The sequence below is a fragment of the Python bivittatus genome, unplaced genomic scaffold (genome assembly GCF_059951505.1).
Source record: "Python bivittatus isolate LINGU-HERP-01145 unplaced genomic scaffold, Pbiv_v1 ctg000340_np1212, whole genome shotgun sequence".
NCBI classification, from domain to species: domain Eukaryota; kingdom Metazoa; phylum Chordata; class Lepidosauria; order Squamata; family Pythonidae; genus Python; species Python bivittatus.
In genome coordinates, this window is record NW_028277056.1 from 1,825,741 (window position 1) to 1,852,302 (window position 26,562).

General features: G+C 50.9%; 1 protein-coding gene across 9 annotated transcripts in view; it reads left to right on the forward strand.

The window, feature by feature from the left end:
- ARAP1 (ArfGAP with RhoGAP domain, ankyrin repeat and PH domain 1) overlaps window positions 1-26,562 on the forward strand; it is a 111,156-nt gene that overhangs the window by 30,855 nt on the left and 53,739 nt on the right. For 8 of the 9 annotated variants that reach the window (XR_015796056.1, XR_015796055.1, XM_088140371.1 and 5 more), the window contains one exon: window positions 6,790-7,583. Coding sequence is in view for 7 of the 9 variants with exons in the window: in XM_088140371.1 (XP_087996497.1) it covers window positions 6,883-7,583 (701 nt within the window). In the remaining 2 variants the exon portion in view is untranslated. Of the gene's footprint in view, window positions 1-2,478; window positions 2,595-6,789; window positions 7,584-26,562 lie in introns of those variants that run through there. The other variant, XM_088140376.1, reaches the window with a different exon arrangement.

Below are 26,562 nucleotides of genomic sequence, written 5' to 3' on the forward strand. Positions count from 1 at the left end.
GTGAGTCAGAGAAATGTGACTGATGGGGAAGGAGAACCCACGTTTCTTGCTCCCTATTTATAGCCACAGGAAATGACTCTTGGAGAAGCGCCCTGTGTCAGCAAAACGTTGTAGGGTCCTCTTGCAAGAGCAGTGCTGGGGGGCGGGGGCTTAGAGGCTAATAGGAAAAAGGGAGATTAAAGGCTGGAAGGAATCACCCTCACAATCGGTCAACTGCTTTGCTAGTTCGCGTGCTTCGTTACTGTGACGGGGAGGAAGGGGGGGAAGGTTGAGAAGTTAACCGCTAGGCGCAGATGGACCGTTATCTGGATCTCAGGAATGCCCAAGGCCGTGCCAGCGCGAGACCCGGAGAGCGTCTTCGACCTGCGCAGGAGAAACTCGGAGACAGAGGGAGGGGGTGAAATGGGAAGGAGGTAAAACGAAATTTTGGCGCCTGCGGGACTCAGTTCCAGCTATTGCTTAGAGCTGTGCACCACTTTCCAATAAATGAACTTTCCTTTGAACCTGCATCGGTTTCAATGGGAGTTGCTTTCGTTGGGAACTGAGGACCGTGGTTCTTGCAGTTTCGTATTCAAAGAGGTTCCGTTTTCAGCATCCTCCCAGACCAGCCCGCGCCAGGTGGCCGGCAGGTGGAGGACACATTTGCATGTTCGCATCCGTTTTTGTTCCATCGCTTTGCTTATAAAGCAGCACCAACAGTTTGGGGGCACTCCAAGGGAAGGAGGGGGTGTCTGGGCCGCCCTGCAGATGGGGGGCACTGATGGGTTGCGAAAACATGGATGTGAGCTTTATTTCATTTGTTTATTTACATATCAAATTTGTCACCGCCCATCTCGTCGAAACAACTCTGGGCGGTTTACAGCAAAGATAAAATTCATTAAAGTACAGTATAAAACAATCCTAATAATAAATAAATAGCTTCCAAGAAAGATGGACGGTTGACGAATAACTCGGGGAGCGTCGTCAGGGCGCTAACCACCCCCAGGAACAATTAGAGCTCTTTTCACCCCAGGCAAGCCGGCAGAGCCAGGTCTAATCCTTTCCGGAAAGCCGGGAGGGTAGGGGCCTGCCCCACCTCTGGGGGGAGAATATTCCAAAGGGCGGGGCAACGGCAGAGAAGGCCCTCCTCCGGGGCCCCGCCAGCCGACATTCCCTTGCTGACGGGGTCCGCAACGTGCCCCCTCTGCCTGACCGGGCGGAATGGGTTGATGTAATGGGGATGAGACTCTCAGGTAACCTGGACCCATGCCAGGTAGGGCTTTAAAGGTGATAACTGTGATGGAATGGTTTGGTGAAGGCCGCGCTCGGGGAGATAAGCATTTCCCGCTGGCGAGATTGATGTCAGGTTCAGCCCAAAGAACTCCACGAGACAGTACAGATATAGTTCTGTTGCATTTATTAGCTTCCATCTACAAGACAGAATCTCACCAGTCTGAATCTAAACTTCCCAAGCCAGCAAGCAAACACTGTGAATTCCTTAGGGTGGTGCCAGTCTCAGCCTCTTCACCTTCCCACGCTCTTTCTGGGGGCTAAGGAAATGCTTATCTCCCCGAGCGCGGCCTTCTATCACAATAACCAACACCTTGAATTGGACCTGGAAGCAAACTGGCACCCAGTGCAGCTCCCTCAGCAAAGGTGTTACATGTGCCCTCCTTGGGGCACCTAATATCATCTGCGCAGCTCCATTTTGAACCACTGCAGCTTCTGGATACTCTTCAGGGGTATCCAGGCTTACTGCTACTCTTCCAGCTTAGTGCTAGGGGCCTCACTCTGGGAAGGGGACACTGCTCTGGGACAAGACGCGGCTGAGTGCCGGCAAGGACCACGCTGGAGAAGGCAGCCCTCCTCGCCCCGCTTAGAACGGTCCTTGCTTCCGAAGATGGTGACAAACACAGAGGTCCCCTGTTGGGGTGTGATTTTATAGGGCCCTTCTCTCGCTCTTACTGGCTCGTATCTTGAAAACCTTTTAGGCATGGATTGACCGTGGAGAACTAAAACTGTATTTAACGCCACCACCCTAGGAACCGATGGCGTAGGATAAATAGCTTGGCTTGAAAGATGCCCACCAACAAATTTCCTCCTTTCTGCTTCTTTGTGGAATGACTGCGCGGTTCATCCAAGGGTTACCAGCATCCTGCTTTGCCTCGTCCTTGCCTCGGTCACCATTTTTCCCCTTCCTTCCCTTCTTCCTTCTCCGTCCATCTGCCAGTTGCCTTTCTCCTCTCCCTTCCTCTCTCTCCCCAAGGCTTTTGAATCTCACTCTTCTTTGGAACCAGCCGTGCGAATGCAAAAAATGTGGAAAGGCCAGAAGCCGAACCTGTCATTCCACCCATCGGAAGAAAGAGCTGAGCTGAGTCAGTACAGCGGATGAAGCTGGAGTTCCAGCTTCAAAACACAGCGGGGGAAATGGATCGTGCTGGAGCGCCACCAACTCATTGTTGCGTCTGCAGCCTTGTGCAATCGCCCATTTCCAACCTTATAAGCGACGAGTTTGGACTGAACAGGAAGAATGAGGGGAAGAACGTTAGACCGACGCGGAACAGCTATCGCTTTTGCGTCCTTCAAAACAGAATGTTAAACGGCAACATTTCCTAGTAAGATCCTTTGCATTTTTAATAGCAATGTAGGGTTGTGTTTCCACTGGCTAGCGAAAAGCCTTCATTTAAAACAGACTTTTGCAACTTGGTGCCCTCCGGATCTGTTGGCCTAACCCTCCCCCTGACTCTACCGTGGTTGGTAAGAATTCTAAGAGTGTGAAGAATTGGGGGACTTCCTCCCACCCCCCATCCTTTTGAAGGGTGCAAGGATGGGGAAGGCTGGTCTGGAGGAACTCAGACTGATCCACACGAGCACCCCTTAGGAACCGTTTTGTTTTGGGGAGAGGTGGATTTCTCCCTCCCTCCTGAAATCAGCCTGTGCCTCTTCGGATGGACTAAGCCACCGGAAAAATGTAAACAAGAGCCAGTCAAAAAGAGGAATTGTTCTGAAGAAAGAAGGAAGAAGGTTTCCTGCTTGCTCTGAATCCCTGTTCATAACGGACTTGGTGATTTTGCTAGTGAGAGAGGCTGATCTTGATCGGCATGTGGAATGGGAAATGGGATGTTCTCCAGATGTTTGCTCCCATCCTGTCTTTCTTTCAAGAGCTCAAGGCTCCGGACAGAGCCCCCTCCAGTTTTCCCCCACAGAGGCCACCCCATGAGGTGGCTTGGGCTGAGAGAGAGGACTGGCCTGAAGTCACTGTACGTGGTCTTAAATCTGGACCTGCTGGGGAATTCTGGGAGTTGAAGTCCACCCATCTTAAAGTGGCCAGGGTTGAGAAACACTGACTAAGGCTGGATTAATCACTGTAGCACCCTGGTTCTTTCTCTGCGTTGCAAGTCCTCCATGGCTTGCCTGTGGCTGTTAGAAATTGTAAGGGACCTGTAGATCCCCCCAGCCCCTTCTTCTCTGCATGAGGCTGCTGTCTGTCTTAGCCAAAGGAAATGTTTCTCCAGCCAGCTTCAGGAAGGAGCAGTAGGGTGGAGCAAAGCCGATCTTGAGAGAACGAGACCTCTTCCTTCTGGAGTCCGTGGGGCTTACTACAGCAGTGGGTCACCCTCTGGCAGGCTGAGAAACCAGTGGAAGGAGTGGTGGAATTGTCACAGTCATTGAATGTCAGAGTTGGGGTCTTAGAGGTCATATATTCCAAGCCCTGCTCAGGGCAGGAATCCATGAAACCATCTTGGAGAGCTGGCCATCCCCTGTGGTCTCTCTCCCCTCAAGACATTCCTCCCAAGGTTGAGATTATTGGGTGGGGTTTTGGGGGTGAATGGTGGTGAAGGCAGACTGGAATGACCATCCGTGGTCGATTTAATGTAGCTGCTATTTCTCCTGCTACTTCATAGTGACTGTGCTTCTTGTCCTGTTTTTTAGATTAATATGTCTTTGGCTCAACTCTCCCGTATCTGCGAAGAGGAAGGACGGATTTAAAATAGTCCAGTAATCCAAGCAGCGCTTCCCAACGTTCAGGTTGGGACTTCATCTCCCAGAATTCCCAACTAACCTGCTGTGGGAGAATTCTGGGAATTGAAGTTCAACACATCTGGCCGTGGGAAGGTTGGGAAAGGGGGACTGAGAGCAGAGCCAGGAAGCACTCCTGGGTGGCCAGAGGAGGAGATGGTTCTCCTTTCGGGCGAAGGTCCCTCCGAGAGAAGGGGGCACCACATGTTGCAGGCTAAGGAGTCAGTGACGCAAAAGCGGTCCTTAAAATTAAACAAGGTGGATGTCTTCACTCTGCGTTGACTGCTTTGGGAGTCTTTGGGGCCCAAGGAATTTGGGGTTGGCCTGAGGTTGAACCCAGGGGCTCGGGAGAAAGATCGGGCCTTGGTAGACTTCCATGGAGTCAGAGTTGGAAGGGAATCTAAGAGGTCATCAAGTCTCCCCCTCTCAGGGCTGGGTTCCTTTGCCCATTGCTCTCTGCCTGAATTCTCTAGGCCAGTGTTTCTCAACCTTGGCAGCTTTAAGATGGGTGGACTTCAACTCCCAGAATTCCCCAGCCAGCCATGCTGGCTGGGGAATTCTGGGAGTTGAAGTCCACCCATCTTAAAGCTGCCAAGGTTGAGAAACACTGCTCCAGGCTTAGTTTCCAGTTCTGTGCAGACCAGCTGAGACGGCTTCATCTGTGCAGAAAAGCAGCTGAGGGTCATCCAGGGCAGGAGGGTTGCAGGTTTTGCTGGGAGAACTAACTCAGGTTCAGAGGGGCCGAAAAGTGAAACCCCCAGGCCTGGCTCCAGAGTCAAAGGGGTCAAGGTGTGGTATCCGTAATAATTGTTCAGAATAAGCTGCCTCCGAATGATGTCCTGGTAGTGATATCCATGAACCTGGCCTGAGAGTCCTGCTTGGGGCTTCAGAAAGGGAGGAACGAAAACGCTATTCACGTCAGAATTATTTTGCCCCTTGGCTCTGCTGATGCAAATGGCGCAACCCTGCGCTCTACCCTGTTCTGTTTTTTTTTCATTAATTTGCATCAGATGCAGTTAAAACATGAAATGCAATTAACCTTCTCTGTTCGTTTGTCTTTCCGCTGGTGGATTCTCAGGGCAGCCCCACAGACTTCGCAACCTACAGATTTGCATCAGAAAAGAGAAGTTTGATATTAGACTCATCTGATTGCCCCGACATTTCCTTGCTGTGGGCATCATGTGCTCCTCTTTGCAGAAAGATTTGTGTAATGATATAGGCTGAATCATTTCAACCTCGCTCAACCTAAGGGTTTCCTGGGATAACGGTAGCCCCGAGCTGTTGCATATACGGAGGGCTCTTAAGGCAGTGTTGTGCAAACTTGGCCACTTTAAGATGAGTGGACTTCAACTCCCACAATTCCCCAGCCAGCCATGGGAGTTGAAGTCCACTCATCTTAAAGTGGCCAAGTTTGGACAACATTGTCTTAAGGCCTCGATCACAGATGGAAGAGTTCTGAAAAGCAGTTTGGGAAGGGAAGGTGATGGGAAATGATTCACAGGTTGCCCCTTCGTATTCCTGGATATCCTGCAAATTTCATTCGGATATTCAGTCCTTCGTTGCTTATGTGCCTAACCTGCTTGTATCCTAAGGAAAACAGAGAGTCTCTTGTGAATCCTTCAGGAGCGTCTTCACTACCTCCGTCTTCCAAGTGGACTGGCGCTCCATCGGAGTCCGTTGGAGCTGGGCGGCTAATACATTCAAAGAAATAAATAATAAATATTCCTCAATTCTGTCTCAAGGGAAAGAACAGCTTCTTAAGTCAATAATTATGCTTTTCCAAACTCTCTCCTGTGTACCGTTTTTGAGAGCGGTGAGCATCAATTTCAGAAGTATTGTTTGGACTGTTACACTCGCCTCCCGCTTATGCTGTATCCCAACTAACGTGTATATCGAATTTGGGCCAAAGATTTGGCCTTCAGAAGCTTGAAAGCTGCTAAAACGAACTCTCCATTTCTACTCAAGTGAAATCTCTTGATTGTGGCAGTGGATTTAGATGCTATTTGCATGGTATATTCCATGTGATTTGCAGATCTCCTTAGGGCAAAATGCTACTTCTGGGTATTTGTAGTTGTGAACCTGATCTATCACGTCACCTTCCGTTCTCCAGTTGCGCTTCTTAGTTCTCTGTGCAAACAGCATCACTTCATTTTTTGAAAATTAATAACCAGTCTGTGTTCTTTACAATGAGTGGTTAGTGATCTCAGTGCTCTTTTAAGGCCTCCTGGGGATAATAGTTTCAGCACCCACATGTACAAGTATGGGAATCATTTTCCTTACTAATAATGGGGGATAGAAGTCAAGAGGGGCCATATTAGCATATGGGGACCTGCTTAAATTGTAGCGTAAAGGGAACAAGATTCAGGTCTATCTTAAGGGAGTTCCAGAGACTTAGGACCTTCTTTGTGGTGGCCCCATCCCAAATTAAATCAACCACATTGATTTTAGTGGCTAACGTTCAGGGAGGTCCTCAATGATTGAGCTTGGTCCCATGGTTGGGACCATGTGGGGGAAAGCAGTTGCTTGGATCGTCTAATCACCAGTTGTTAAGCGGTGGTGGCATCTCACGTGTTGAGTACGTTCTTGCAGAGCGAGACTCATTTGAGCTTTACCCCTTACGATATTCTGCTCAGATTTTAGTTGTGTTTTTCTGTTGTTATTGTCAAAGAACGATGTTTTAGATTTTGCTTTAGCTAATCCTGGAGAGTTTGGCTTTATTTGAGTCTTGCCCTTCAGGGTTGGTGGTGCAAGACTTGACCACTGATGAGAGTGCTATGCTTCCTTCCACAGTTGTGGCTGTCCCTGTGGATCCTGGGAGCCAGAAGAGACAAGAGGAATGATCTGACCTGCTTGCCAAGGAAGCCCCCGAGCAGCTCCGGAGCCATGGCAGAAGGACCTTCTGTTCCCGTGGCCGAGTGGCTCCGAGGTCTCCGCCTGGACCAGTACATCGAGATCTTTGAGCAGAACGAGCTGAGGTGCCTCCTGGATTGCCAGCACCTGACCGACGAGGCTCTCACCCGCCTCGGGGTCCTGCTGCCAGGCCATCGCAAGCGCATCCTCTCGGGCCTGATGAAGGCCTTCACCGAGTCTCCGTCCACCACGGAAGGTCCCCGGTTGCCGCCCAGGAGGCCGATCCCCATGAAACGCAACATCTTCCGCTCTTGCTCGGGGACAGTTGCTTCCCTGCCAGAGCAAGAGGCCAAACGTGACTTGGCAGTGCCAAGCGGCAAGGGGTCGCCCCCGGACCGGGAGTTGGAGGTCCCTGTCATCCTCCCGCTTGTTCCACCCCCTATCCCTCCAAGGACAAGCTGCCACCCGCCGGTGAAGTTCTCTGCTTCTCTCCCGGAGCCTCCTGGGGACCCTTACCTGGATTTGCCTTTCCCTTTGCGTTGCCCTTCTCCGCAGCCGGCTGGCGAGAGACTCAGCCCCACCTTTCCGGAGGAGGCGGCCAAACCCCCACTGCCCCCTCTGCCTGCCAAGCGCCACCAGCTGGAAAGCAAGCCCTCCGCCCAGAAAGCACCACCAGTACCCTCGCGCCCACCCACGTTGCCTCCCCGAGTCGTGCAGCAGAAAGGAGCTCCAAGGTAAGCTAGACCCTGCAGAGGGGCCCCAAAACTCGTGGGATGCGGTGGTGGGGGTGTGGAAGTGCGTGTGGCCCATGCGCACAGAGAGACTCTTCCTTGCGTCTCTAAGCAACAAGAATTCGCTCAAAATAGGCTTTAGTTTCGGTCGGAAGGTGAGAAGAAGAAAGGTAACACTTGGATTATTTTGGTACGGTGTAATTAGGTACAATATCGATGCTAATCTTTTAGATGCCACAGTGGGGTTTTTTTGGATTTTTTATCCCACCTTTATTATTTTTATAAATAATTCAAGGCAGCGAACATACTAATGCTCCTTCCTCCTCTATTTTCCCCACAACAACAACCCTGTGAGGTGAGCTGGGCTGAGAGAGGGGGACTGGCCCAAAGTCACCCAGCAGCTTTCACGGCTCAGGCGGGACGAGAACTCACCGTCTCCCGCTTTCTGGCCTGGGGCCTTCACCACGAGACCAAACTGGTTCTCTTGGTTTTTTTTAACAAGTTTCTACTTGCAAGTTGTTGTGTGTGCAGCGGTGATGGAGAGTTGTGGAGGGTTGTCCTGTTGCAACTGATGTTCCTGGGAAGGAAACTTGCCACCCCATGTCCAAGCTGCAAGGAGAGACTCCAGAACAGATTTCTCTATCCTGTGGCTCTCCAGACCCCCATAGTTCCCAGCCAGCGTGGCCTTTGACTGTGCTGGCTGGGAAATGAGCACACCCGGCGGGGCGCGTTGTGGGGGGCTGATCTGGGACCTCAGATTGCTTTTTATGAGCCTGTTCACCCTCAACGTCCCCCTTTTCCATGCAGCTTTGTGAGGTCTCTGATTAGCCCCCTCTTCTTAGCTGGGGGGTGGGGTGGGGGAGAAGGAAGCAGCCTTGCTGTTCCCATCCTTCCCCGGCACGATTGGAGGGCGACTGTTTGGGGAACGCTTGTGCTAGCAAGCTCTGATCCAGCTGCTGAAGACAGGAGGTCTTGCTCAGAGGGAGGTCTTCCAGGGGTTTGGGACTTCAACTCCCATAATCCCATTGACTGGGGATGATGGAGTTGATGCCCCTGGGCCTGGAAGTCATGAGGATGCCTACCCCTACCGCAGGTGATGCGGGGCATTTGGGGAACCCAGGAGAGGTCTCCAGCCGTTTTCTCTGCAACTGTCTTCCTAGCCCTTCTGGCCTGTACACAGACTTCTTCCGATAAAAGATGCGGCCACTCACCCCCCAGGCGTACTAACCAGTTATTCTGGCTCCTTAATCCTCCTTTGCCTGACCTTAGATCCACCCCTAACTACCACAACAGCCAGCTTTGCAAACCTACCTTTTCCTCACCCAGAAGTATTTGCAGAAGGAAGTTTCTTGTTCTCTGGAACAAACGTGTTGCCTCGTGTGGTCATAACAGGATGGACGAAAGGTTGACCAACGGTTGCGAGGAAAAAGGGCAGGATGTTCAAGTCAGAGGTCGAAAAGGCAGTTTGTATGGCAAGAAGGAGCTCGAGACGATTCAAAAGCCTTTCCCGGGCAATGTGTCAGAAGCGTACAGAGGGTGTGGGAGCATTGACCGCCGTGGTTGGCCTCTTGCCTTCCGGCTTCTGACACGGTGATGTTGCTGAAACCATGTAGCTGCCACAGGACAACAGTGTGGGGAGCATCTGGGTGGTGGGCTCGGCTGGCAGCCTTGGGATTGGCTGCAGTGCTGCAGCCGATCACAAGCACAGACGCTAAAATGATGGATGTGTTCATGCAGTGGGAGTCTGCCGTGGCCTTAAGGAGGTACAGGAAAAATGCTCTCTTTGGACTTCAGACCAGTGGGTGGGCTTTGAGGAACCCAAGGAAGGCTTTCGGAGAACTTTCCAGGGCTTCCTGTGAGAAATTGTGGGGAAGCTGGAGAAGGGAAGGAAGGGAGAGCGGGTAGAAACGCTCAAGAGATGGGGGGCAGCTTAGCTCATACAGGACGGCCCAGCCCAGGTGCGGAGGAACCTGGGAGGAAGCGTTTCAAAGCACCCGAGAGACTCGGCCTTAGGAGACCCCCATAAGGGGGTTGGAAATTCCTCTTGCAGGCTCCAAGATCCTCCGCCTGCCCCAGGACTAACGTGAAGGAGACCCTCCTGAAGTTCTTGCTTCCTTGGTCTCACCTAGCTGCGTGGAGCTTGATACCGCCAGACTGAAAGGTGGTGGCTTTGGTTTGCGAATTTTGCAAACTAGTTTCAAGACTCATCAGGCAAGAACGGCAAGCGGTTTTGGCACTTTGAGCAGCATTTCAGGGCTTGTCGTGAAGCTGGCAACCCTCAGTCCTTGTCTTTTTCGAATCACCTCAGTTGCATGGACACTACAGTGACTGTGGCCTGTTTCATGCGTAATAAGGAGGTTGACCACGTTGAGTGCGCTCCATACCATCTCCCACCTTGATGTTGTTCTAAAAGGCACCGAACACGTGGCTGTTCTGGGGTAGTGTAGCTGGCGAGCCGCTGGAAGATGTTGTGTTGTTCTGAATAGCTTGTTTTTTCCTCATTGGGCACCTATCATCTGTCTCTCTGTTCTGTTGCTCTGCTTTTTAATAATATAAATTGTCCAGAGTGGCTTGGAGTCGGGCGTTCTTTAAATCTAATAAAATAACAAATAAGTAATATACTCTGAATTATGTTGTGAAAAATTCTGGAAGGGTTTTTAGGTGAGGGAGGTCAGCTTTACCATCCCAAGCCGGTTATCTGTGTGTGATTTTCGGCTGCACCGCTGCACACCTTGTGAACGGGTCGGGGAAGCGTGTGTTCGGAGTTCCTGGTGAGGTGGGCTGTGGACATCTCTGTGCAAGACAGAAGGGCGATAAGGGTGCAGACCAGGTCTTTTAATCTCCAATTTACAACTAACTGAGGTTTGGGCAAAGGGCTGGGCTAGGGGAGCAAGCTGGTTCAGCTGGGATTCAGTTGGCCGTCCAATAGTTAAGCCTTTTGGAAAAGTGTGACAGTAATGTGGAGAATGAAAACAGGCTGCAAAGGCCGTTAGATGGCCCTGAGGAAAGGGTGGAAAGAGATGTAGGTTCCTTAGATAGGTTGAGTAGGGAGACGATGGGAAGACGGAGGGATTCTTCAGTGTCTGCTGGGACTCAGCAAGGTCCTTCAAGCCCAAGTCCAGAGGGTGACTTGAGCTGGAGTAAGAGCAGAGCTGGTGGAGCACCAGGTTTTGTCACCTTCAGCCTGAGTCATCTCCTGGTCCAGCTCTTTGGTGCCACCTGGAATGCCCAAGGGAGGCTGCTCTGGCCTTGGAATTTCCTGGAGAATTTGCCAAAGACCCATTTCCACTGGAGCCCCCGAGGGTCTCATGCCTCGATATGCTTCACAATAGAAGGCACCTCTTTTGGGCTCCAGAGGGAGGTTATCTTGATCCTTTGTGAATCGGGCCTTCCTGGCAGATGTTGCTCGATGGAGCAGCCCTCAGTCCTGTTTTGCTTTGGAGGGATGGCCCCTCAGGGCGAGTGCTGTTGGTCGTGGGCAACTGTTTGTCTGCTCAGTTGATTACCTGAGCTGAACTCTGCACTTTCCAGTATTTCCAAATCACTTGAGGACGTGTCCTCCTTTGACCTGGATCCCCAGCTATGCTCACCTCTCCAAGCCAAGGGCGGCTTTGTACCTTCTTGCTGTAATGGCCAGGGCTGGGCCTGTAGGGTGAGAGGTGAGGGGTCTCCACCCACTCCCAGAAGTCCTCTGGGGTTTGCATCCCCTGGCCTGCCTGCCCGCCTTGGCACAGGGGCTTTGTAGTGCTTTGCTTTCACCACCTACATGTGTAGGAGATACTCTTGTCCTTAACCCCTCGGGTGGGACAGACAGGAATCCCACAGCTTGCCCCAGCAGATCACAGAAATCCCAGCATGTTAAAAAGGAACTAAAAACTATGGTGCCCCCTCTTGTAACTGGAGTGTGTGCTGGAGGATTCTGCTGGGCGGAAAGCCGCCCCCACCGTGGGAGTCAAAACAATGTAACAGGCCTTAATTGTAAATTAAGCGTTATTAAAGATAAGGAAAGAAGATGCAGGGCGTTCCCCTTTCCTTTAAACAGTCCTCCCAGGCTCAAATGGCAGGGCGGGCTTCACGTCGTCCCCCTCAAATGGTCAGATGGCGCAAAGGAGAAGTCACGTTGCAGAACGGATGGTTTCCTAGCTTGTCTTCCCTGGGAGCCCTTGGTGGTAACAAGGTTCAGGATGCATGAAAAGGGAAGATTGGTACAAATAACCGTGCATGGGCAGAGAGTCGGAAACTACAGACAATAAACCCCGACTAAAATCTCAGAGATCTTGTAGCCTTAATTAGCAACACTCGTTACCATCAGACAATAGCATCCTGTTGAAGGGTTCTAGATGAACGTGGTTATGGATGCCCACCTACCCCAACAATGGTACCGTGAATCAGTCACCCTTCCGGAGTGCTGAACTCACATATCTCAAAAGGTTCCAGGCCATCTCGGAAGGCCTGAACATGCACAATAAATAAGTTTTTAATACAGTCACAGTACAGTTAATGCAATACAGTATACGGCTAATGAATAAGGTACTCAGAATCTGTCTTACATGGAACCTGCATCTGCGTAACCAGCCTGTCTTCTCCTGCGGCATCCCTGCTTAAAGTCTAGCCCAGTGTTTCTCAACCTTGACAGAAGATGTGTGGGCCAACTCCCAGAATTCCCCAGCCAGCCATGATATCCCCAGAAAAATCTATCTATGCGGTTGCCAAGAATCACACTGACTTGGTGGGAGGTTATCAAACAAACAGTTGTTTTACACCAGGAATAGATGATTTATCACAGATCTGGGTCTGATAGTACGATAAATGCAGGAGATTTTGGTGTATCGTATGTGGGATTCTTTTTCTGGGGTGTTTTCCCAACTCCACCTACGACTTGGCATTCCCTGTATCTCCCATCCAGGTACTATCCAGCTCTCTCCCTGCTTAGCTTCCAAACCCAGATAGAATCAGGCAGGTGCTGCCACCTGCTGGCACATCGTAATGTGACATCAAAACCCAGGCTGCGTTCATGAGTCTCTTCAAAAGTGAAAATAAGAAGGAACGTGCGTTTTCCATGCGTGGTTTACAGCAAATCTACTGAGGTTATCATGCAAACATAAGAGAAAAGCGAAAGGAGCTCCTTTCTAGCAAATGTAGAGAGCATGGGAATAGTAATTCAGCAAGTCTAGAGGGTATCAGGCTGGGGATGATGGGTGCCAGTGAATCCCCAGCCTCACTAGGAAGGCCAAACCAAAAAATCAACCCCACAGGAAGGCTAAAGCTACTTTTATTCAGATTGGCTTTAATAACAGGATTTTGCAAGTTGGATTGTGCTGGACCTCCTCCTCCTCCTCCTCCTCCTCCTCCTCCTCCTCCTCCTCCTCCTCCTCTTCCTCCTCCTCCTCCTCCTCCTTATACTTCCGTGAATTAGGGAGGCGTCTGTTTTAGCTGCTTCCGAATGCTGTCTGTCTGGTGTGGAGTTGAAATATTTTTACCCTTCGTCCACCTAGTAATGGATCTTGCGTATCTCCCTCAAGGTCATCTCTCCACTTAGGGGCGTTTTCCGTGGAAACTGGGGGTCCCCACCTTGGCCTCCCTGTTCACCGGGGCCAGCGTGGAAACGTTCCCGCCTCTCAGGGGCTCCGTAGCACCTCGGCTGTCTTCTGGTGACGAGGCGCACCTCGGCCCGTTCAGGACTGGATGGCAGCGTCGCCCCACATCGGGGCTTCTGAGCGGGGGCTGCCCACGCTACCCCCTCTTCCCTCTCGCTACCGCGGTGGTTTCTTTTCTCCTGGCAAGGCTCGGAGGGAGGGAGGGGATCCCGGGCGCCACCGGTTCCCGTCCTGCCTCTGCTGGGGCTTTACGCACGGTAACCCCCTTGCCAGAATCGGGGCCCGGGTGGCCTTTTCCAGCAATGTCTGTCGGGGAGAGATGGGGGGAAAGTGGGGGGAGCCGGTTACTGTGCTTCTGATCGGTGACAGCTCCGTCCGGGTCGCCGGAAGAAACGATTCGAAGCATTTCTCAAGGAAGGGCTGGAGATGCCAAGACCTTTGCCCTTGACTGCCAGCTCTTGCTGAGTGAAGGGGGCTGATCCTGCCCCACCGTGGGCGCCTGGAGACTGGCTGTCAGCAGTGGCACCTGGAAGCGTGCCTGCCGCACCCGCGTTCCGCTGCCCCGAAGAGCAGGACGCTGGCTTTTCTGGAAAGCTTCGAAAGAGCTGCGGCTGCTGAGACGGACCGACTGTGGCTTTTCGGCGCGGCTGCGTGCCCTCCTGCGGTGGGGCTCCGGGCTGGATTGCAGCCGGACCCTGTCTCTGGGGCTGCCTCCGAGATACGTCCAGGCTGCTCCTCGGCAAGGGGGCGAGGGACCCCCTTCCCTCGCCAGCCCAGCGCGGTCCCGGCTGCCCTGTGGGGGTCGGCGTCCAGCGGGAGGTCCGACTGCCGCTCTTCGCTTTGGGGCTGAGCCCCGGGAGCAGGTGGGGAGCAGCTCCGGCCCTGGCTCAACGGTGCCCCTTTGTGCTTCGTACCACGGGTGCCTTGTGCTCCAAGGCATGAGGGGCTGCAGGGCAGGGAAAAAAGGGGGGCTTTGAGCATGGCCCTGGTAGGGGGGCAGTGCAGCCGTCTTACCCCCCACCCCCAAGGAACATGCATCCTCTTCCACAAAGTTGTGTGGAAGCCAGACACGCAGAGCAGTGTTTCCCAACCTTAGCCACTTTAAGAAGTGTGGACTTCAACTCCTAGAATTCCCTAGCCGGTATGCATGCTGGCTGGGGAATTCTGGGAGTTGAGGTCCACCCTTGCTGGCTGGGAATTCTGGGAGTTGAAGTCCACACATCTTAAAGTGGCCTAGGTTGGGAAACACTGACATAAGAGGTGGAGGTGAAATTAAATGGCTTCTCTGACATCTCTGCTCTGAATGGGAATCCTGAATATTCAGTCGTTATGCCTGTTTTCTTTTAAAATGTTATTAAGTACACTGGGTTTGTTCTTTCACCCATCCGTCTTTCCAGGAAGTCAAGGCACTGTGTAAGACTCTCCCCCTCCTATTTTGTCTTAAAACAGCCCTGCAAGGTAGGCCACATGGAGAGATGATGGCCAATGGCCCAAAATCCGTCAGCAAACTTCTGGGCTAAAGTGGGATTTGAACTAGGGACATCACCCAATTCTAGCCTAGCCTTGTAGACCTCTATGTCCCCAATAATTGGCAGTCGATGATAAGTGTCAATGAATAATGCTTAACATTTATCAAGATTAATGCCTGCCTAGGCCACATCACCGGCCAACTTTGTTTAGGTCTGGAAGCTAAGCAAGGGCGGACTTTGATAGCATTTGGATGGGAGACCACCAGGAAATCCCGGCACTATTGGCTAGACTGTGAACATAGAGAAAACACGTCAGAATAAAGGAAGAACAACCCCTTTTTGTTCTACTGCCAAGAAGATTACATGGATGTTTCCACGAAGTCTTCGGGAGTCATTTCGTTTCATTTCATTTTATATCCCTTCTTTTAATTTGGAGCCCCCAATCACATTACGACTTCTTGAAAACACTGAAGGAAGATCAGGCCAGGTTAATCTCTTCTAAAATGGAAACTGCAGAATCCATAAAACAAGAAGAGGCAGCAACGAACAGCAGAAAATGCATAATAACACCGTTCCAGAAACCTTGTTAAGACATCCTTGGCCCCACCATCCATCTGTAAAGCCATTAATGGAAAGCTATGAAGGCTTTTCTGAAGAGCCTTGGGAACAGACGGGTGACAAGAGCTCCTTCTATGGGTTTCCATGTGGTGGCTGTTCCATGGGTGCTTAAATTAATGTCGCAGTTTTTCCTCGGTGAGCTGTTTTCATCCTTATTGGACTGAGTGGCAAATAAAATACACAGGACTGTCAGGACAGATCATCATGGAGAACATCTCTCTATGTCAGTGTTCCTCAACCCTGGCAACTTTAAGAGGTGTGGACTTCAATTCCCAGAATTCCCCAGCCAGCCATGCTGGCTGGGGAATTCTGGGAGTTGAAGTCCACACCTCTTAAAGTTGCCAGGGTTGAGGAACACTGCTCTATGTGGCTGCTAAGAATCGGCCCTGACTTCATGGCACATACTTGATCAATCAGGTAAAATACATATTGAGATACCAAGGAAGGAATGCACGTGGCTTTGATGCTGGAAACTCTTGAGTAGAGGACAGGTAGGCGGGCAGGTGTCCTACGTTGGTAACCAGCTGCCCGGCTCTTGTCCCTGAAACCTTAAGCAGCTCCATTTTAAGATGCAAAACCATCCTAGAGCCTCTTTCATGATTCATCTGCATCCTCTCGATGTTCCCCAAGACGCTAAAATCTGTCTTGCCTCAGTGGATCTCGGCCCTGGGTGTTCCTCCTGACAAGCCACCTCCTTCCGCTGTAGGACTGGTTATTTGGATTTTTAAAGATTTTCCATGTTGTGAATGCATCAACCAGAGTCTTTCAGAGTGGGGCTGATGAATAAGTAATCAATCGGATCAATTCCAGCATCGGACTTCCGGTGAGGTCTCATGGCCAACTAGACCTCTCCGAGGGAGCAGAAAGGATTGTGGCGAGATCGGCGGCCAGGCGGATTTTTCTGGCTGGCCAAGTCTCTCCAGATAAAGGAGAGCTGAGGTGAGATCGCCCACTTGGACTCTGGACAGCTACTCCTCGTGAGTAAACTGCAGGTGTCTGCAGTTGGCTGGTGAGCTGAGCGGCTGGGAGTCGAGGGGATTCCACCAAGCTCACAGCCGCAATGTACCCTCTATGGACACAAAGTTCGGCCGAGCCTCATTTCTTAATCACTTTTGGAAATTGCTTCTTAAGTACTTTTCAGCTCTTAAGAACCTTTCGATCGACAAGTTTTATAATATGCACTGGGTGAGTTTCCTTTAGTTCTTAGCAAAAGAAGTTTTAGAGATAAGTTTAAGGACATAAAAAAACCTTTTCTTTCGGAATAAGCAGCAGGGGGGTGATTAGAAGGTTGATTTTGGAGAGTTACAAATGGACTAAGGGTCCAGATGGATTTGAAGTAAGATCTTGAAATTAATCATAAGAATCCTTCCCGTGGAAAAATGTTGATTTGAATTCTTAAAAGAAAACATGGTGAGGATGGGAATTTGAATGTTGGACACTAGAGGGAACCAGAAGGAATAAAGATTAGAGTTAAAAGAGAAGAGAACTTAAATTTGACATACTAACACAGAATGGAGCAGAACATTTTAACATTGGACATATTGGAGGGTGTTTGTGAGCAATGGATCCCAAAGTTAATTTTAAAAGTGTCTGCCAGTATAGATAGACTGTCTTTAAAAGATGTTATGGAAGAGGAACAAGGTTTACCGGACAAGACTGAAACTCATCTGAAAGTGGATTTAAAAACTTTGCAGGGGTGGGGGGATGAATAAAAAGGTGCATAATTGAGGGTGTTTATCTCATAGTTGACCCCTGGTTGCACCATTAGGGTGTGTGGAGGGCTGTAGCCCAACCTGTATGGAGGGAGCTGAGTCTGTGGAAGGTGATTGATTGAATGCCAATATTGGTGAACTGCCCCTGGAATATGATTTGGGGGGGGGGGGAGAAGAGCAAAACTCATGCAAAGAAAAAGATGGAAATAGGGATGTCCCCCCCAAACCATCAAACTTTGCTAAAAGCATGAGGAATAGGAAGGTTTTTATATGTATTATTAAAAGTTTTAAGAACAATAATAAGAACAGCTACAAACTAAATTAGAACAGGAAAGACAGAAAAGAAAGAAAAAATAACAGAAAAAGCTAAAGTGCAATAGGAAAAGAAAAGAAAAGAGAAAAAAAGAGAACAAGATATAAAAAAAGATATAAAAGCATAAAGCAGCGGCTTCCGATATTCTTCACAGCAGTTATAAGTACAATTGTATTTTCACCTCTCTCTAAAGTTATAGGAAGGTTTTAATAATCTTCTTCAATATAATAATATAAGACGGGGGCGTACGTGAGCTTTTGCCTGGAATAAGATCTGGGTTTGGGGGGAAGGGACCCGGGGAGGGGAGGGAGGGGGCAGGCAGAGCCAGGGAGGGGTTTCAGGCCATAGATGAAGTGGCTTTATTTTATTTTACTTTTTTACTGGCCCTTTTTATTATCTTTTCAGACCTGGGAACAGTCAACATAGTGGTAGGACATAAACCGCGCAGAGAAACGCTGGCGTGAAACAGCCGTGTTGTGTCTTCAGAAACGCTGAGCTGGAGGCACCTTTGGCCTTCTGGCAGGGAGGGGAGAACGCCCCCTGCACCCCCCCTGCAATTCTTGGCCCCTTCCTCATCGCCTCCCCCTCTCGCGTAGCAACCATGCAGGCCGTCTCCTCTGCTGTGATATCGTCCCAGTTCATAGACTGCACTAAGTCTGGGTTCGCTTAACCAGGGTTGTTGAAGAGACCACGGTTAACTGAGCTTCCACCAGACCTAAACAGCAAGCCGTGGTTTATGAACCCCAGTCATAGGGTTCACAGCACGGGCTGAGCTCAGACCCAACCCAGCCTGTTGTGACTCCCTCCGGCTTGTGACCTGGATGGTGCCCAAGCAGAGAGACAGAGAGACAGACAGACACTTTTCCCACGGAGCTGTTTTTCAAAGGGCTGGACTACGTGGCCTCTGTGGCCCCTGGGCCGGACAGTTCTCGCCTTCCGTGCCCGGGGCCTGTGGAGCTCCCTGCCGAGGGATGCTGAGCCCCCTTGAACATTGTGATCCCTCTGCAGAAACCCTTGGGCGGACGTAGGAGTCCGTCGGACAGACGCCGTTACTCCATTTCCAAATTAGTTGCTTTTCCTAGTTGGGTGGTAGCTAAAGCGTGGTGCACGGTGGGGAAGCAGAATAGAAATGCAGTGCCTCGTAAAAGGGCAGCCCCGGTCCTCGTTCCCTTCTTCCCCATCAGAGGTGGAGGAGAGCAAACGTTGGGTGGTGGGTTGAGATTGGACATCTGCCCCATGAGTGGGCATCGCCGTGCTTGGCAGGAGCGCAGGCAGAGGAGAGGGCTGTGTTCAGTCTTGCCAGGGCTGGAGAGAGTTTATTCAGAATTGTCAGAATTTGGGCTCCTCCGTCGATGAAGCCACCGCCAGCCGGCCTGGCCACCCACGCCTTCCGAGGCAGAAAGGCGGTTGTGGGAGAGCCACCCGAGACTGCCAGTTGTGCCATCGACTGCCTCTGGCATCACAGGCAGACTCCCTTCAGAGCCACGGAGGTGGGAGGGGAGAGGGAGTGGCTCTCCTGCCCTGCTTGTGGGCTTCCCCAGGCAGCGGGTCGGCCGCCAAACGCCAGCCTGGAGGGCCCGGCCGGATCCCTCTCAGAGCTGCCCTGTGTTGGAGGAAAATCTGTCGGAGGGCATTTCTCAGGTTACAAGTTTTCTCTCCCTTTTCAAGTTGAGTTTTGTTTTGTTGATTCAGGCAGGACAGGAGCGGGATTCTGTCTCCAAACCCTTTTTTGTGGGAGCTCCGTGCTAAACTGTGGATTCGTCTTCCAATTGCTTAGATCAGCATTTCTCAACCTTGGCAGCTGGAAGCTGGGTGGACTCCAACTCCCAGAATTCCCCAGCCAGCAAAGCTGGCTGGGGAATTCTGGGAGTTGGAGTCCACCCAGCTTCCAGCTGCCAAGGTTGAGAAACGCTGGCTTAGATTCTTCCACGCCTCCTTTTGCTGCGCCTGGCTGTTGCTGAGTCCTTCCTCCAGGCTTGGCAACCTCCCCCCCCCCACCAAACAAAGCCAAGCCTCCGGAGGAAAAGAAGAACCCTCCGTCTGCTTTTCTCCAGCTTCTTTTTCTACCCCTTTTAAAGTTCAACCGAGTTCTTTCCAGGAAGCCTTGAACCAGGAAGTGCCCAGAAAGCGAGCAGCGGTGCGCATGCCCCTGTGTCGCCAAGCCGTGGTGCCCCCGAGAGAGGCTCTCCTGGCTGGCCCCCTTCCCGCCCCCGCCCCAGATGTGCGGGCTGTCTGCCTTCTGCCCGGAGGACGCTGAGGGCCGCCTCGGAGGGGGCAGCTGATTCCCGAGGGGGCCTGCGCCTTGCCGTGGCCCTGCCAGCCTCGGGGGGCCGGCTGGCCTGCGAGGGGAAGGTGGCTGTGTGGCTCCCCACCCCTGTTCCCAGGTAACTGAAAAGGCTCGCCAAAGCCTTGATCCAGGTGGGTTGGCAGGAGAAGGTGGGGAAGGAAGGGGAGTGGGGGAAGTCTCCCGGCTGGAGCAGCGGATGGACGGATGGCGAGGCTGGCGAGGCGAGGGTGGGCAAAGCCTCCTTTTGTTTCGGCTGGGCTCTGGTTTCATGTCTTTCTCTTGCCTCCCCCAACCCAAAGGCTTTTAAAATCTTTCTGCGGCAGTCTGAGGTTGCAAGGAGGGAGGGGAGGGAAAGGAAGGAGAAAGGGAAAGGAAAGAGGGAAGGGAAGGGAAAAGAGAAAGGAAACTTCCTGCAGATTCACGGGCTTCCCATCGAATGGCTTAATAGGGTTTTGCCGAGGGGGCGCGACATGCCTTACTCGTTCGAATCTGAGTTTCTTCCTCGCTTTCAGCTGGGCTCCTACACTCAGAGGAAGCTGAAATGGCCTCTTTTGTGCTGCAGTCTCGAACTTGGTGTGGGGGGGTTATATGCTGGGTGAAGAAACCAGCTCTCTTCATACTTAGGACGTAGGAGTGTAATTCCGGCGCCTTAATTCGAGGATTTGCCCGAGGTCAGCTTCTGGGTCAGAATAGGACTTTGCAGGGGGGCATTTTTGGAAGGGTCCTGACACGCCGGATGCTTTAACGTGGTTTAATAATATGGATAATGTTTAAATTGGTCTGAGAAGAAACTCTTGGGTGGCTGGTAAAGAGAAGCAAAACCTTCCTTGCTTCTTTGCCTTGGATGCCCCTCTCAGCGGATGCCCCCGATGCCCTGAACCCGCTCCTGCCCTTCTCAGCCAGCCTGGCAGTGGACTGGGGCTCCAGAAATGGGGGGAGGGCAAACCATGGAGATTTGGTGGCCAGTTTAAAAAGAAAAAAAGAGTAACAAGCAAAAAAGGCAGGTTAAACTCCAGCATTTTTCATGAAGCTATCTGACCTTTTTTAAAAAAGTGCAAAAAGGTGAGAAAAAAGGGGGCGGACATTTCGGGTCCTCCCCCTGCTGTGATGACGGTGGGCCTTTGCACGCAGTGATCCCCACAGGCTGGAAATAACATTAACGATTAAAAAGTCCTGCTCAGGAAAAGATGATCCTCCTTTTATCGTGGACCAGTGCATCAGCGGGCACCCGGCTGGGGCGTGCAATGTGTCGGGAACGTCCACCATCGTTCCGAGCTCTGCCCGATGGCGCCTGTTGTATGAGTGAGTTTTGTCTGGGGAGAAGCTGGGTAATTCTAAGCAGCTCGTGGTTAGAAGAGCGGCTTTAACAGAGCAGCCCCCCCCCCCCCAGCCTTTTGGAAGAGACCTGGCTAGGAGCAGGAAGAGAGAGTTCGGTGGCCTGTCCGGGAGAGGTTTTCGGCTGTGCTCCTCCCCTTCCTCCTAGAGGCACTGGGACTGCAACTCCCAGAATTCCTAGTGATGCTGTCCAGGGGATTCTGGGAGTTCTCTTTCCAACACATGGGGAGGAGAGAGTTCCCTAGATATTTTGATCTAGATAGGAACTGACAACTCTAGTATGAGCTGTGTGTTATAACGGTGTGGGAAGTCAGCTGTTTGTTGTAACGTGTGGTGTGAACCAGGCCATTAGACGTGACAAGGCTTGTTGGCTAAATGTTGTATAAACACAGCCATTGTGTTTTCTCGGCTTGGGTCAGTTGTTGTTGCTCAGTCTCTCCTGGTTCTTGGTGACCAGATGGACACATTTCACTACAGGTAGTCCTTGACTTACGACCACAGTTGGGACCGGAACTTCTGTTGCTAAGTGATGTGTTCATTAAGTGAGTTGTGCCCGATTTTACGATCCTTTTTGCAGTGGTCGTTAAGCGAATCATGTGGTCATTAAGCAAATCTGGCTTCCCCTGTTCACTTTGCTTGTCGGAAGCCAGCTGGGAAGGTCGCAAATGGTGATCATGTGACCCTAGGATGCTGCAACTGTCATAAATATATGCCAGTTGCCAAGTGCCCGAATTTCGATCATGTTCCTGCAGGGGCACTGCAACAGTTGGAAGTGCGAGGACCAGTCATAAGTCACTTTTTTCAGCGCTATTGTAACTTTAAACAGTCGTTAAACGAATGGTCGTAAGTCAAGGACCACCTGCAGATGGTCTCTGAGCTCTAAAGCTCGGTGTAGGGTTGGACATACGCATGAGACAAACCTCCCCAAAATGCTTTTCTCTGTAGTAGCAAACCAAGCAGAAGACTTGGGACAGGTTGAAGATGAAGACATTGATCGCATGCTGGCTGGGGAATTCTGGAGTTGAAGTCCACACATCTTAAAGTTGCCGAGGCTGAGAAACACTGGTCTAGATGCCCTCTAAGATCCCTTCCCCTTCTTAAGATCCTGCGATTGCACTCTGCTCCTACTTTTGCATGGTTTCAATAGAGGGGGAAGACGGCATCTTGCAGAATGCTGTCCCAAGTGCCAGCTGGCTTCCAGATCAGTCTTGTGGGGGAAGAGTGCTGGTCAGAGAGATATTATCATTTCCTGGACTGGAAAGTAGATTACAGTCCTTCCATCTAGTTTTGCTTCTCTTCTCTGATTAAAGCAAAATGTTCTGAATGTTGGCTTGCTTTTTGACCAATCCCGGTTTCTATGTTGCCTCAACCACACGGGCCAGAAGCTTATGTGTGTTGCTAAGAGGCTGACCACTCAGAAGTCCAACTAGCCGCTGGATTTAGCATTTGTCAGCCCCAAACTTTCCTCCTGGGACAAGAAATTGGGATCTTTTACATGCAAAACTTTCTCATGCACATCCTTCGATGGGTTTTATCATGGAGCTATGAGACAGCCTCCCCAAAACGTAGTAGAGCTGCAGTTCCCAGAATTCTCAGTAAACCTGCAAGGTGTGAATTGTGGAAGTGATATCTCTGGAGGACTCCATGTTGGAAAAGTCTGCTGGAAGCCCAACATGCAAAGGAGACAGCCCTTTTTTGGTGCCGGGCTGCTGAGAAACAAGGACTCTCTTGTCCTGCCCAGCAGAAACAGGACTTGTCCCAGCTGCTCCTTCCCACCAGCTTGTGGCTTCTCCCTTGCCCCCGGCGAGACCTATATTTAGAGCTCCCCCAGACACCCTAATTAGGGTGGAGAGGCTGAGTCTTTTCATCCCGCCTTGAGGAACAAGGGCGGATTTAGCTTAGACGCCCCCAGTTTTGACCCTCTCTGCACTGAGGCAGCCGAGGGGGTTGCAAGCTGGGTGTCTTTGGACAGGCGTTTGTGGAGCAGGACTCATAAACAGACTTTGCATTTTCCGAGCAGGAAGAGGTTCCCACCCCCCAAATTCTCTGATCAAGGATTGTTTCTGAGGTGGAGGAAATTTAAGGGGGAAAAGAACAGTCTTGGATAATAGGGTTCTTTTGAGATGGGTGGGCTCTCTTTGGTAAGTCTGAGCAACAGCACATCTGTTTTAGAGAAGGGGTAAAAAACTTAATTAAAGTAGTATAAAGGGGGGGAAGGAAAGGGAAGACAGATGGGTTATGCCGATGCAGATGTGAGACAGATTGCAAGTACATTATCAGTTAATAACTGCAATGTGTTAAAAAACCATTGTGTTCGTTCAGGCCTTCTGAGATGGCCTGAGATCTTTTGACGTATTGTATTGCTGCTAAAGTTTCTTTACCCCACAATGACGACTTTGAGATCTGCAATAATGCTCTGCTCTTACTTTGTCCTTCTTTTGAACCCTGATGTCAAACGTACGCCCATTCCTCTTTTTGCACCAAGCTGTCCCGTTTGTCCTGCGTAGAATCCAGAGGGGTGTTGCTGGCAGATGATCTCACCGTAGAGGAAGAACATCTCATCTTATGTATGAAGTTGTTGGGGCCTGTGATGGTGTTGTTGGAATAGATGTGGGGCAAAGTGGACATCTGAGTTGGCTGGTTGCCAGGTTGGCATCGCTGTCTTGTTGTTTCTTATTGCTTGTGAGAAATTGCTTCAGGATTATGGTGGTCTGTATGAAAGTATGGGCCTGCCATCCAGTGCTTGAGAAAACAACAGCATCATTGTCTAGTATGGGTTGTAGCTTTTTAATAATGTGTTTTAATGGTTTGAGCTGTGAGCTGCAGGTGACAACTAGTGGTGTCCTGTTGTTCTATTTCTGTCATCTGTCTTAACAGGACCTCCCTGGGAATTGATCTGGCTCTATTGATCTGTTTGTTGATCTCACAAGGTGGGTGGTTCAGTCTCCTGATTTCCTGCTTTAATTCCATCAGTTGAGCCTCTCTGTCAAGTGGGTCAGAACAAATGAGGTTGTAGCACAGAGCTTGTCCGTAGAAGATAGATTGGATGGTGTGCTCTGGATGGAAGCTGGAGGTGTGCATGGCGATTGGTAGGTTTCTGATATAATGTGTGTCCATTATGAAATTGTACTATGACATCAAGGAAGCGAACTTGTTCTGTAGATACCTCCAAGCATAGGTTGATGGTGGGATGGAAGCTGTTGAGCTGTGGTGGAATTTGAAGAAGGATTCTTTTCCATGGTCTGGATGATGAAAATGTCATCAGTGAGACTCAAGTAAAGGGGGGGGGGGGGTTCAGGGGATAAGAGTTAAGAAAGTGTGTGGGTTTTTTGACATGCAAAATGTGTGTGCGCGTGGGAGAGATTCATTGCGCTGAGATGCACCATTGCAGGTATTGCCAGTTTCACAGACCCGTTTTCAAGTGTGCCTGAGAAAAGAGCGCTCACACGATGCATCCAAACGGAATACATCTCCTGGGTGAGCTCTCAGAACGAGAGCTGAGTCAACACGGGCAACGGTTGCATTGCTAATCCCCAACGTCAGGGCACTGTTTTTACCTATAGGAACGAGGGCCACCGGGGACCCTCCATGTGAGGTGTTACTGGTTGCTTCTGTTGCTAAACTGGTCACTGGAGCAAGAAACCCAGAATTGCAGGTGGAAGCGAAAGGCATTTCCAGGGTCCCAGAGAGCCGTTTGGCTCCTGGCTCCCCAGTTGTAAATGAAACATTTAGCAGTAACCAGTGACGTGAATCACCCCCTGAATTGCTGGTCAGAGTCTGTCCTCTGGGGGCTTCACTTTCAGGGTGTCCCACCTGCTTCTTAGCAGCTGGAAGGAGAATCGAGGCTGGGAGAAACCTTTTTGGCTGCTGTGGTGGAGGCCAAGGGAATCCTGAAGAACGCTGGACAATCACATGCTGATTTGCAGTAAGGACTTCTGACGGCCGTTGCTTGTCACCATTCCAGTTTACCTTTTTGTCAGCGGAGGGGCAAGGAAGGGAACTTCCAAGGAATTTGGTTTGGGATTGTTTTGTTGATCGTATAAAGGTTCAGGGATTCCTTTCCCCCCCCTTCTTTTAAATTTTAATCACACTGCTCTCATGCAAGATGGAAGAGGGTGCAGGCATAGTTTTACAGCAGAGGCGCATTCAGGAATGGAACGAAGCCTGCGTGGGGAGAGAGGTTCCCGTGGGGGGGGGCGGCAGTGTACGTGTGATGAATTTTCTGCGCACCTTGGCTGTTCTTGGCTCACTTCCTTTCCTTTTCCTTTTCCTTTTCCTTTTCCTTTTCCTTTTCCTTTTCCTTTTCCTTTTCCTTTTCCTTTTCCTTTTCCTTTTCCTTTTCCTTCTCTCTCTCTCTCTCTCTCTCTCTCTCTCTCTATTTTAAATATGCTGCCCATCTCACTATTTTTGCGTTCTGCTCCTTTTTTTCATTCAGTTTTCACTGTGGCCCATTTGTCTTCCGCAGTTTCAGAACAGACCAAAGGAAGTGTGTGTGTGTGAGTGTGTGTGTGTGTGTGTGTGATGCACCACACAGAACCAGGTGTTCGCCTTGCTCTGGTATGCACAACGGGGGATGTCGCAGGCCTCTTTCCAGCAGCAGTGCTGGGGGGGCCCTGAAGGTGGACCTGGGCTGACCAGGTCTCCTACCGGTGTGCCAGGGAGCAAGCCGGGGCTTCGTGCCTGGGTCAGTTCTGGGGTATCCCACCACGTGCCCGGGAGGAGGGCCTTCTCTGCCGTTGCCCCTGCCCTTTGGGATATTCTCCCTCCAGAGGTGCGGTGGACCCCTGCCCTCCCGGTTTTCCGGAAAGGACTTAAGACCTGGCTCTGCCAGCATGCGTGGGGCGACAAGAGTTGTAATCCATCCTGGGGGTGGCTGGTGCCCTGATGACACTTCCCGAGCGGTTCGCCAATTTTATCATCCCTTGGCATCTATTTATTAATTATTTAAGATGGCTTTACATTGTATTTTAATGGGTTTTATCTCTTCTGTAAACAGCTCGGAGTCGCTTTTTAATGAGATGGGTGGTGACAAATTTGATAGATAAATAAATAAAACAAATAAATGATGGAAAGAGCTGGTTTCCATAGAGGCGTGGCGAAGAATGTGCTCTGAGGTCATCCTGACCCAGAGAGAATTCGGGCTCTGGCCACGTGGGTTCGCCTGCCGGCTGCTCCCACGACCCTCCCGGGGACCAGAACAATCGTCAGGAAGGGCACAGCAGGAACACGATGTGAAAGTAAAGCCCCCACTGCCTTGCGATTTGGGACTGAGCCAGGCACGACTGCTGGTTTCTGGTCCCCCACCCCTTTTTCCCTGCTGAGCGAGGGGTTCATGGAGCCCAGATGCACATACGGAGGTTCCTATGTCTGCAGTCACTGGGTTTCTAAAGATTCGGTGCCTGGAGCAGCCTTGAGCGGTTGCAATTTTGTTTCCAATTATACCCTTTTTCAGTGGCTGGGGGTTCGCACCCCAAGCACCTCAGGGAGCAGACTGGGGAGGGTCTCAGCGATTTGGAAGGACGTATTGTGTGGGGGAGAATCACTTTCCAAGTTGGATTGTCCTTTGCTCTTTGAAAATCGTGGTCTTGTTTCCGTCCACGTTGGAGGCAATGATGCATTTAAGAGGATGAAACGAAAAATTGGGGTTCAGA